General features: G+C 36.7%; 1 protein-coding gene across 2 annotated transcripts; it reads right to left on the bottom strand.

Annotated features, from left to right (window-relative positions):
• Positions 1-329: 329 nt before the first annotated feature.
• LOC110958765 (pannexin-1) lies at positions 330-11,161 on the bottom strand. 2 transcript variants are annotated; one of them, XM_022205458.2, is made up of 7 exons: positions 11,043-11,161; positions 10,701-10,915; positions 5,601-5,722; positions 4,142-4,341; positions 1,385-1,886; positions 1,161-1,305; positions 330-1,079 (listed from the first exon to the last, which is right to left on the bottom strand). In XM_022205458.2, the coding sequence occupies exons 2-6, from the start codon at positions 10,879-10,881 to the stop codon at positions 1,171-1,173; spliced, it is 1,140 nt and encodes a 379-aa protein (XP_022061150.1). In that variant the 5' UTR covers positions 10,882-10,915; positions 11,043-11,161; the 3' UTR covers positions 330-1,079; positions 1,161-1,170. The 2 variants fall into 2 exon arrangements, with proteins under 2 accessions (XP_022061150.1, XP_022061144.1); XM_022205452.2 differs by having other exon boundaries at positions 10,701-11,145.
• Positions 11,162-12,882: the final 1,721 nt, after the last annotated feature.

Below are 12,882 nucleotides of genomic sequence, written 5' to 3'. Positions count from 1 at the left end.
TCCACAAAGTCATGTTCCAACTAAAACATAACTTTATGTACCTTATATTTAAGGCAAATAAGGAGATTATTTCCCTTATATTACAATGTAGAGATGGTTCTAGATTTTTCTTGCTTGTGGACATTTATTGTTTTTTGGGGTTTTGTTTTTGCAAGTTCTTGATTTTTTCTTGAATCATCTCCTTGAACAGTTATGAAGGGAAACTATCAAATACAACATATTTAGGTTTTACTTCACAGGATGAAATTATACATTGATCTTAAGCACTATATATCTATTAATATCTTTTAGCGAGGTTCTTAATAAGAAAAACTCCATCATGAGATAACTCAAAACAACATTCTTTAATTGAATAAGGACACATAAAAGCACAAATGCCCTCCAGCAATAAGGGTCCTATTATTTTATCACATGAAAAAAATGTTCATTCTTATTTCTCATAAAATGAAGAGTTGCCATCAGCAGATTAGTGTTGCTAAACATGCCAATACACCATATACAGCATGCTGCTGTTAATAACTATACCTTTACACACATGCTTCACAATTATGTTCATTTTAAGCTTACTTTAGATGGACACTACATCTTCTTATTACCTTCACTGTTAATACATGTAAAACAAGTGTTAGGAAACTTGCCTCATTCTCTCATAAAGGACAGCATGTATGTTCTTAGACTAGGAGAATGAACTTAACACACAAATTTCAGTCTTAAGAACATGGCTTAAATTGATTGGAAGGCAATTCGGATCCTGAGAAAAGTAGTGTGAACTCTAGTTTTTTTTTTTTTTAAAAAGAGAGAATCACAGGAATTTCTTTTCAGAAAAATTTACAAGGCCTGCAGTCAGCAACAGGTATATTAAAAATAGGACACCTGAGAGGTAAACTGTCAATTGGTCAAACTATGGACAGGTATAGTCCTCCTCTATTTTTTTTCATTTGGATCACACTGTTGTCAGTAAACACTAAGAGCAATACAGATAAAAAATAAGTGCACAGGGTTTGGTCCTGGTTCTTCTTTTCCATCACAGCAGGACTTATCCTCATCAGGCCAGTCATTCAGAAACAAGGCAGTGTAATCTGGAGGAAAACAAAATAAGTCAGAGGTTAAATCTACCATATTTATTCACTGAAATTACACGGCTTCATGTACATCCATACCTCAGAGTGATTATTCCTCAGCCTTTTTTGTTTCTTTGCAGTTCTTCATACTGTCTAACACATCTGTCTTCACCTGACCCAAAGATTGCAGCAGGCACATGGTGTCAAAGCCCTCATCACCAGCCTCTTGCAACAACTCAAGCACCTGTGAATGAGAAATGTCATTATTCAATGCTGAAGCAACAGCAAAAACAAGTGTGTACCGGATCTGTGTCGAAACCCACCTGCAGACACTTAAATGACTTGAGTTCACTCAGGTTCTCGGACAGGAACAGCAGATAGATACTGAGGTCGTTGTAGATTGGCGTGACCACACCCAGAGCGCCAAATCCCGGCAGTATCTCATAAGGCCGGAGGAAGATGGAGCTCTGCCGTGCAGGTCCGAGAGCAGCGTAAACCACCAAAGGAGCAAGAAGCACATACACCCCCAGGTTGATGTAGCTGAGCAGTCTGAAGACACCCACTGCTACAAGCTTACACTGAATAGCAGGCGGCACATCACTGTTGTTCTTCAGTACGCCCGTCCGCAGGTCGCAAGGAAACTCATCGGTCAGAGATGCCAGTTGGATGTAGTAGCCGAGGTAGAGGCATGCCAGCAGGAGGATCAGCAGTGTGAGGACACGGCATGCCAGGTATTTCACCACAAGGCTGTGACTGAAGCGCTTAGTCTTCAGATACTGTTCCACTAAAGGGTATTTAAAGCAGCTCTCAGCCACATCCAGTGCACTGTTGCAGAAAAAGGTATGTTACATTTCATTTGTATATAAAGTACTATACAAATAAAGACAGATTCATTGACTGATTGAACTGGAAGGAGAAAATTTGTCCAGGTTGGTGAAGTGGGTCCTATATCATGTACCAGAAAAATGGCAGCCATAATGAAATGAAATGAAATGAAATGTATTTATTTCGAACATGAAATTAACAGACAGCTAATGCAGCTTATACAAAATAAAACCGCAGCTAAAACAAGGCATCACATAAATTTACAAATCATACATGTTCGAAAGGGAGTGGGAAGAAGACAAAACTTATTTAATCCCACCCCGAATAAGGTTACTTTATTAACAATTTATTTCTATATAACCAAAAATTGAATGGCAATAATATACAGCTATCCAACACTGCACACACATCATTAAATAAATATTAAATCATTTGGCCAGATACTCCTACTGATTTATATGTTCTTTATACTTTCCAAAAACTTTTTGTTTATATCTCTGTTTAAACTGGACGATATTGAGGCTTTGCTTCAGTTCTGTATCCAAATTATTCCACAGTCTCGACCCCTTGACTGTGACACAAAAGCCTTTCCTCGTCGTCCTATATTTTGGAATGATAAAATTTAATTCCTTGCGTAATCTATGGCAACATGTTCGATCTTGAAATTTATTATGTAAATTGTTGGGTAATAGTTTTTTTCTAGCTAGGAATAAAAATTGAGCCAGTTGAAATTCCACAATATCATACATTTTTAGAAGTTTGGATTTTTAGGAATAATGGGTTTGTGTGTTCCAGAAAGTGGGCCTTGTGGATTAAACGAACAGCTCTTCTCTGTAGTATGAGTAATGGTTTTAATGTACTCATATATGTGCTTCCCCAGATTATAACACCGTAATTTAAATAAGGAGAAATCAGAGAACAAAATAGTAAATGAAGGGATTTGTTATTTAAAAAATGCTTCGCTTTGGCCATAATTGAAATACTTCTCGATATTTTAATCGAGATATATTTTACATGTTGTTTCCACATAATTCTATCATCAATTATGACTCCAAGGAATTTTGTCTCATGCACTCTCTCTATATCTGTACCATCAATCTGAATTGTATCGTGAGCCTTAAAGCTACTATTACCAAATATCATTACTTTACTTCTATTTACATTTAGTGATAATTTATTTTGCTTGAACCATTTGCTAATTTTTTCAACTTCCAATGTGATTTTCTGTAACAATTGCTGTAAATTATCTCCTGATGCAAAAACATTTGTATCGTCAGCAAATAAAATAAATCTCAGGAATTGAGATGTTTTACAAATATCATTAATAAAGAGATTAAAAAGTTTAGGGCTCAGTACTGAAAGAAATGATGGAAAGAAAACAAAGCAAATAGAGCAGCTTTGAATGAAAGTACAAAAATGCTTTGTTTTATAGCATGTTGTTTTTCAGAGAAAAAATATCATGTTTATTGTGGGCAGTCTGAGGCACACCTGTGCAATAATCATGGTGTCTAATCAGCATCTTGATATGGCACACCTGTGAGGTGGGATGGATTATCTCAGCAAAGGAGAAGTGCTCACTATCACAGATTTAGACAGATTTGTGAACAATATTTGAGAGAAATGGTGATTTTGTGTATGTGGAGAAAGTTATAGATCTTTGAGTTCATCTCATAAAAAATGGGAGCAACAACAAAAGTGTTGCGTTTATATTTTTGTTGAGTGTAATTTCCTATTTGATCTGTGTCTCCAGGAGGAGGGGTAACAGCATGCAGTGCTGACTGACACAGTATCATCTTTGTTACCACTGGGGGATGCCAAAGATCAGAAATATCCTCCTGAAACTCCTTTACAGATGCAACAAGAAGCTGTTCCTAACTACAAATCCTCACCACACTGCCTACCCAGCACTACAGTGCAGAGGGACAAAATTAGCAACTAGCTGGTAAGTATAATAAACAATAAATGAAGCCTGTAGTATCTAAATAGGGAGAAAATTTCCTCAGGAGATGATGTTGACAAAACTGATAGGTTGATGCGGACTCCCTATCTGCTGAATGTATAAACTGATGGCTTCGCAGATCATTGTTGTGTTTGCAAATTTCCAGGTGTTCCCAGTTTGGGACAGCTTTTACTACAATTGATTCATGTAGTTTAGGATAGAATATAAAATGAGAGAGGTAGAGCATCACTTTAAACATGGCAACAGCACATCGTGAAGAAAGACTGAAAAATGTTGATGCTAGGTGGCAACAAACCTCTGGGTGTCTTCTACCGAATCATTGCTATCTAAAGATGCCAGATTCTTGGCTAGTTTGATGGCACGATTGTAAAAGCGGTCCAGCTCCTCCATGATGAAGCTGAGGTCAGAGGAGATGTGCGGAGCTGCTGTGAAACGCCAGAGCAAGGCCGGGATGTAGAGAAGGATGGCCAGTGAGAGCAGGATGTATGGAAAGAACTGAGGATGTCAGAGACACAGAAGAAACACGACAGAAGAATATATTAAAAAGCAGAACAAAACGTCACTTTCATATCATATAAAAATCCCTATAATAGTCTTTTAGCCTTTTAAAATACACCACATGTAGATGTTTACAACTGGAAGAGCCCACGTGGGTCAGCATTTACAGAGTGGTTTAAGCTTATTACTGAGACTGCTGCCTAAAAAATAAAGTGATAGGGTAAATAAAGCATAACTAGCGAACAAGGAGAAGATAAGCTGCAGACTAATTAATAATGAAAATAATCATCAGTTTCAACCCAAGTTTTACATGTTTCCAAGCGCTTTGATCTTCCTTCTTTTTAACCTGTTGAACCCAAAACCCACCAACAAGTTTCACAGGCATGATATCTTAATTTGTATGAAAAACATCAATAAAAAATAAAAATTTGGTGCTGGTCGGGATAACCGAGGAGCTATAAGTGATTCACAACAGTAATTTGACAAAACTCAGGCACTATTTGGCTGAACTGCAGACTATGTTTGCATAGAGCCAATAAGAAATGAGTAAGGAAACAACTTCAAAATGTAAGTAGTGAAATATGTATAGTATATATTTACCTATTTATTCCAGTATGAGTGACACTCCTTAGAAAAATGTCATTCATTATGTTTAATTTTTTTTTTTTTTTACAAAAAGAAGAATCAACTTTTGTTTTTTCTGCTTTATGATTTATGATAATATGACCACGTCACACTGCAAAGAAGACAATTTTGAGTTGTATCTGATCAACAACATGTGATGTAATATAGTGTCTGGTAGGGAAAACATGTGAAAGGAAACATGAGGTTGTCTGGTGTGTATATGTCACAGGAGCATTTCTACGTATGAATAAATGAGCTTCTGTAAAGACAGTGCTGGAAGTACAAGTCACTCATCATAAGGAGGTCGTGTATGTCATATGTAATCTATGCATGAACCTATAAATGTGTATTCTGAACTGTGGTTCTGCGAGATAAACTCTTTTCTCTCTGCTTCTAGCCATGACTGTGCTGTTTCCAAAGTGCTCTACCTTATATTGCAATGAAAAAATTAGCCCACAGTGAGGAAAAATGTGATAAGAGTGAAAAACACCCATAATCTGCTGGAGGATTTAGCAGGTTAACGAAGTTGTGCACCTTCTTTGCAGTTTCAGTACTGTTGGTGGGTTGTATCTGTTTACTGTATCGATCATCCCACCACCTCACCATCATGCTCCGTGAAGCCTGCACTGTACCTTGTGTAGCCACATTGGTGAACTGTCAGCCTGCTGCTGCACTGCTGCCCAGCAGAAAGAGTCCACATATGCAGCCTGTCTCATGGAGAAACTAGAGGGAGCGAAACAGCTGATCTGGGTACCTGGATGAAGAAAATGAAGAATCAGAGCTGATGGGTAATTTGTTAACTCAGCAAACAGAAGGAGAAGAAAATAACACCAGTGCAAGCATTCCTTCTTCTGCAGTCATGGCCTAATTTGGTCAATGTTTTCAGCATACATTGTGATAGTAATTATCCCTTATTTTGGTGGGGGTACGAGAGGATTCTAACGAGGCATTTACAATTGACAAATGACCCAGACACTCAACAGACAGTAGTATTTTTGCAGTGCAGTGGCTGCCATGGTATGAGGTTACAGAGTGAATAATGCCTTTGTCTGTGTTTTCCAATTATGGCATAAAGTCCACCAACTATCAGTTATACCTGATTTACTACTAACACTTTATGTAAAGGATATCTGCTTTTATTACATCTACTTCACCCCTAACTATTACAAGTTTTGTAAAAGTGCAAACAACCAACAAAAAGTGATTGATTTGATAAGTCATAATCACATAAACTGTCACAGCTGTGATTCATTCTGTCATTATTTTTGCCTAGAAAGAGTAGTTTTAACTTCTATTTTTTTTTTTAAAAAACTATCTTTAGCATTGTTATGTTTTTAGTGATATCTGCAGCATATGCAACTTTCATAGCTAAGAGAAAATAGATCTTAATAGTTGGGAGGTTAAGTGATTTTTGACTTCAAGTTATGATGCAAAGGCTTCCTTTGGCATGGAAGTACCTTAGGGCCATAGAAATAAATTTATGCTAAGACACAAGTGAGATCACATTTTGGCCATACTTCAGAGGCCCGAATCTTTGTTTCTGTTATAGCTAGAATGACAAACTTTGTGTCAAAATGTACATTTTTGGGGTCAAGGAATCCAATAAAATAGGTTCCAAGACTAGAAAAAAAACATTCTCCTTACCATAACAATTGAAAGTAAAATATGGAATTTATTTAAAGAAAAAAAATTCATGCCAAAAACACAGTTGACTCACAACTCAGTAATAATTTAATAAATAAGACCTTCAAGTTGTTACATACACCCCCTGTCAAAGGTTTTAGGACACTGTCTCATTCAGATAAAGTAGAACCTGTCCTACAACTTTTGACAGGGGGTGTATTTCATCATATGGATGTGATCAGGGCAAGAATCTGATCATACATGTAAAGTTTCAGGCAGATTGGAGCATGTTCAGGGCATTTACACAGCATTTGAAATTTCATGGCGAAGGATCAAAATTCCAGAGGCCGCCACAGACACACCTTTTGACTTTGGAAAAAGATTTTAATAACTTTGGATCATTAAGGCCTCCTGTATGTACTGGCCGAATTTGAGGTGAATTGGAATTTCCCCCTAGGAGGAGTTCGCTCTAGAAAAAAATGAAAAATGGGCAAAATCTGACATTCAGCACAAAATAGCTCACTTCCTGTTGGGTTTGGAATGTGGCTGTCACTGACTTTTTTTGTTCAGCCTGATGTGCTGCATATGTGTACCAAATTTGGTAGATACACCCCCTGTCAAAAGTTGTAGGACAGGTTCTACTTTATTTGAATGAGAAAGTGTCCTAAAACTTTTGACAGGGGGTGTATGTGTATTATGGATGCACAGAAACTGAGCAGTGAGACAAGTTCATAACTACAGTCATGGAAAAAATGATTAGACCGCCCTTGTTTTCCTCAATTTCTTGTTCATTTCAGTGCCTGGTACTACTAAAAGTACCTCATAGGTCAGTGAACCCTCTGACTTCCGTCACTCTGAAACCCTCCTCTGCTACTCCTGTCCCATCCCAGGACAACGTCTCACGATCCAGCCCTCTCCCCTGTTTTCTTTCCAACCAAACGGTCCCAGCTCTCTTACCTGTCACACTTGCATGTATGAAAAGGAAGCCGGTTCCAAACTGAAGCAAAGATACGAGTTCTAGAATATTTGTAGCACATTGGCATAGATACAGTGAGTTTAATGTGTATGAACTAAAAATCTTTCTCTGACCCAGCTGCCATCTTGATTTGGTTCTTGTCAAAGTCACTCACATCTTTACTCGGCCCATTTTTCTGTTCCCAGTAATCACATCGAGTGCTAGAATTGACTTTTCACTTCCTGCTTGATTTATCACACTCATTGACAAGCTACTGTCATGAGATGATCATTTTCACTTCACCTATGTGGTATCTGATCTGTTACATGTATTACTTAATAAGTTAGTAGTATAGAATCTGTTTTGTTTGTTCTAGTATTTGATATGAGCTGTTTGTTATATGTAGTGTCGGTTCTTTGTGAGGTGTCTCTGACCACAGATGGAACCTGCATTAGATGTGTGACTAATTTAACCCATGCTATGGGAAAGTGTTCTCCTGTTTACAGAGCCCTGCTGGAGGTGTTTTTATGAGGGTTCTTCTGTCCAAAACACTGATTTAGGGATTCTTCAGCTGCTGTAGAGAAGGGGGGTTTGTTTGGGGATGCTCGCTGCTTTCCCCATATGGTAGGCAATAAAGAACCATTTGTTTTAACCCCTCCTATATGTTGAAAACCTATAAAACCTGATTGCTGGTCATTGTCCAGCAAGGAGGATTCAATTGGCCGGCTCCTTCCAGGCAGCTTCTGTCTGTACTGATGCTGCTCTTTCTTTTAATAAAATACTTTTAAAGAAAGTCAGTGTCACGGACATTTCTCCTTCACCTGCACATCATGGACACCAGAGAGAGAAACAACGACACCTACTCTGGATGATTTGTGTGTATTAATGGGTGCTTTGCCTGATTTGCAGTTACATGCTGTTTTTAAAAAAATATAGAAATGAAAGATTATTATAATCGAGAAACACATGTTTAACTTTGAAAGACTGACTGAGCTTGAGTCCCTGAAGGCATTAAATAAAATGCATTGCTGGGTGATTTCCTGTTCCTGTTAGATCCTCTAATGCACATCAGGAATTAAAAATGTGAGCAGAAGAACTGAAACTAAAACATGACATCAGGGATGACTGTATATAAAGTATGTTTAATTCTTGGATCATGCCAGACAAAGTCAGATTCCAGGAGACAGCTATTCAACCTTTTTGCTTCTCTCAGCTGTAGGCAATCAGTGTGGTCATTATTTTAGCATTCTTTGTGGTTATATATCAAACTTGGCAGATATTGGAAAAGCATCTCTCACTGTTTCTCAGGCTTTTTTTAATGCTATTAGGAACTTGATCTGCTCATGGCTATTTGTTTTTGATAATTAGCATAAAAACACTGGGTAGTTTGAAATGGTGATTATAAAATAAAAATGTTAATCTAGAAAATGGACTCTGTAATAAAGCATAATTTGGTTATGCGAAATGGCAAATGCATCACTGAGATTTTAAAAGGAAGATAGAGGAAGTGTGGACCCTGTACTGTAGATCACTTTGAATTGTTACTTCTGGTTGTAATTGCTGTTGTTTCCCATTATTTGCTGTTCCCCTTTATGTGGACCTTTTCAATTTTTTGTTAATTATTTAATGCTGCTGCCCTGATGAATGGATCCGCTTTTGTACAAAATGCAATTTTTACAGATCACAAAAGGAAGGTTTAAATAATAAAGTGACAGATGTGAGACAGATATATGCTGCCTGTTGCATTGTGTTTTAACTAAAGATGTGTGTTCGTCACCACCACAGATACAATTAGAGAATGCAGTATATTAGTAACACCTCTCAGACACAGAAAAAAAGCTAGAAAACATGTGCTTTATCCTCACTAACAAGTGAGAATATCTGCTGTGAAAAAAGTCATACCAAGTCTCATATTTCTGTAATTTAACCATTCTTTCCTCTCTTCTCTTCCTTTGTGACTGCTGTACTATATCTATTGGGGAAAATCAATGCTGGATCTCAACCACAACGTGTTTCAGTCCTGGAAGCACAGTAGTAGTTCACTTAAGACTTACAGACTAATGGATCCATCATCACTAAGTATCCCGGTCCTTTAGCAGGACAGCATTCTGAAGACAGAAGCTGCACAGACAATGTGCATTATGACCCTAAGAGGATTACGTAGATTTATGAAAATGCAAGTGGAGCTACATTCTCTGTTTAGAATAGTGCTACTATGTGAAGCTTCTCGCAAGGTTTCACCGTCATCGTCATCGGCAGCAGCAGTGAAGGATGTAACATCTAGAATTATTCATCTTAACTGTAATTTTTTTCATAGCTCCTAAGTAAAATTATGGATTTTCCTTTATTTTTTAAGGTTGAAATAAAAACATAGACATTTGCTATTATTTGAAGGAAGATTATGTATATTAAGTGTAATTTTTTTCACCCTGTTTTGCTAAATTACAGATAGTATCTAGTAAAAAATGGATGGATATTAATTTACATGTTAACTATAAAAACAAAGAAAAAAAATCTGTACATCAAAAAATCTGTAGTTGTTCTTTTACGTTTGAAATTACAGCATTTACAACAGAAAAACAATCAAACATATCTGAGAAAAAAAAATGTGTACCAAAAATTTTAAAAATGATAGTTGTTTTACAGATTTTCCAGTATTGTTAAATTACAGATAATATTTGGTAAAATCACAGGGGGAAAAGGCATGAATTTACATGCTGACTACAAAAACGTCATTATTTTACAGATCTTTGCTGTTGTTTGAAAGAAGAAATAATGTATATTAAGTACAAAATTTGGCAAAAAAAATGTTAGACTGTTATTTCACAGATTTTTCCTTGTTACATTCCAGATAAAATCAATTTACACATTGACTCTAAATTAAAAAAAAAATCAAAATACAACAGGCCAAAGCTGTTTAGTTTGTCAAAAAGTAATAATTTTAATTCATTTTTAACCTTTTTTCCCCAGTGTGGGTGTTACAGAGGCAGCAGGGTGGAGACTTAAACCACACCTTCTTCAGTTTTCACACCTCTGTGCTTCTGCATAATAACATCACACTGATTTACCAGCCTCTGCATTAAAATCTCGTGATAAATTAAGCTGCTTTGCTTTCCTGCATTGCTGTACACATGATGCTGTCACATCCACTCACCCACTGACACCTCCTGAGCGAAGGCGAGGGAGATGAGAAACAAAGGCAGCCCCACCGCCAGGATCGTGACTATTTTGTCCACTGCCAGCTCCAGACGCACCCCTTTGTACTTCTTCTCCGCGGGGTCCTTGAGCAAAAAGTCGGAAAACACGTACTCCGTGGCGACGTGGGCGATCGCCATGACGGACGGCAAACAAAAAGCCGGTGAGGAGGAACTGATGGAGGAGTCAGATTGTTTTCAGAGAGGCAAAATGTCTGAGGTTTGGATGAACGATGGGCCTCAGAAATGTGAATGATGCATAAAACACGGGACAAAACTGTTGATGACCGACCTCCACTCACCAGATGGACTGACGGTTGAACCTGCGATCCCGTTACCGAACCCCAGACATCACCGGGTGGGGGTCTGGCTGCCTGCCAGCCGCTGGGGGGCGCTGTTGGTCTGTTATAAATACACCTGCTACACAATGATATCGACGTAATGCTCTGCATGGATATGGAATCACGGCCGTAATAAAGAATAAATCTCTTTTATAAAAATAAGGAAATAACCGTGTAAATACAAGGAGGAATAAATAAAAAAATAAGTAAATCTGTTTAATAAAATAAAGTTTTACTATTGCTCACCTTGGACAGCAAGCCCCGCCCAAAGCCATTTGATTGACAGCTCAGTCCATCAAATAAAAGCAAAGGCAAAATTTACCTTCATATTTTCGTATGTATTTATTTATTCCTCTTTATACTTGCACATTTATTTCCTTATTTTTAACAAATTCATTTTTTATTTATTCTTTTATTTATTCCTCTTCATATTTACACGTTTATTTTCTTCTTTTTAACATATTTATTTTTATTCATTCTTTTTATTCCTCTTTATTTCCTTTTTTGACAGATGTATTTTTTATCATTTCACTCCTGTGATTCCATACATATAATATTTATGTGCACATGTGTAAGTCATTTTCATCAGTACAAACGTGCTACGTATAAAAAAAATGGCTATATTCTCAAATATTGATGTTATTACAACTTTAAATACTTAGACACATATTTTTTCAACTGTTTATTTTTTTCTTTTAACATTTTGCCAATTATTTTACAATTAAAGGGCCCTAGGGCAAAAGTTAGAATTTTCCTATAATATTATGAATACTGAAATTCGTGCAATAATAACAAATGCCACATTAGTATGGTTGTTTAGCCTATTGTTTCAAAGAATTCAAGCTAACTAGATAGCTCTTACAGCAAGCTAATATAGCAGAGTGCTGTCAGCTTAACATAAAGTCAGGTCATTAGCCTTCAATACAGATAGTATTTTATGTTTTCTTTTGCTGTTGGCTAACTATTAGGCTACTATATTAAATGATAATAGACATAAATTATCAGAAATCTAACATTAGGAAGGCTAGAACATTGAAAATCATTGATGTCCATCACACGGACAACACTAAAAGGAGCAGTAAAGCTAATTTTTGCATGTAATCTGAAATTTCAATGCCAGTTTTTAAAAAAAATGTCATATTTTGTCAGGACGGATTCTTGGATTGTTATTGAGGAACTACTCAGAAGCAATGAAGACTCGAACTCAAGAATAATCGTTAAAGAATATTTAGTAAGCATTGGATAATCAAAAATGCATGCATGCAGATTCTCATTTGATCTAGCTGACAGCAGTTGGCTAATCTAGGACAAGTTCTGCATACAGCTGTTCACAAAGAGAGAATGCCTGTCTAGCGCTAATACAGAGGTTTTTAACTGAAAATGTGCAACTATCTAATTGGTCGAAAATAAGGAAGTTCTGCCGGATGCCTTCAGTCTTCGTCCAATCCAAGCCGTCTTCATCCTGTAATCAGAATACTTTGTATGTGTGTGTGCGTGTGTGTGTGTGTCAGCCTAAGGTGTGGCTCCCTGTAACCTCTGTGCAGACACAGAGCTCAGCTTCTGCTCATTTATGCTGAGTTGAGTTTTATTATTTTTAGTTTATTCAATTTATATTTTAAATAATTACATACTACAATATCAATAATTTAATTATTCATATAAGGCAGATTCATTTAATTTCATCCTTACTTTTAGTTTAGGATCCTCATAGGTTAATATAAGATTTCTACGCTTGTCCCCATTTTACTGTTATTTAGGACATTATTGATTTCACGTTCTTTTAAGTGTTTTTCATAAAGAT

The sequence above is a fragment of the Acanthochromis polyacanthus genome, chromosome 3 (assembly GCF_021347895.1).
Source record: "Acanthochromis polyacanthus isolate Apoly-LR-REF ecotype Palm Island chromosome 3, KAUST_Apoly_ChrSc, whole genome shotgun sequence".
Taxonomy (NCBI): domain Eukaryota; kingdom Metazoa; phylum Chordata; class Actinopteri; family Pomacentridae; genus Acanthochromis; species Acanthochromis polyacanthus.
The sequence above is the reverse complement of the archived record's forward strand: the minus strand, read 5'-3'. Positions and strand labels throughout refer to the sequence as shown.

What these genes read in the sequence shown, in the direction of transcription:
- LOC110958765 (XM_022205458.2), bottom strand. Translation starts at nt 10,881, where the DNA reads ATGGCGATCGCCCACGTCGCCACGGAGTACGTGTTTTCCGACTTTTTG. An exon ending in CACCAATGTGGCTACACAAG is followed by an intron (nt 4,342 to 5,600) that starts GTACAGTGCAGG and finishes TGACATCCTCAG; the next exon opens with TTCTTTCCATACATCCTGCT. An exon ending in TCGGTAGAAGACACCCAGAG is followed by an intron (nt 1,887 to 4,141) that starts GTTTGTTGCCAC and finishes TTTCTGCAACAG; the next exon opens with TGCACTGGATGTGGCTGAGA.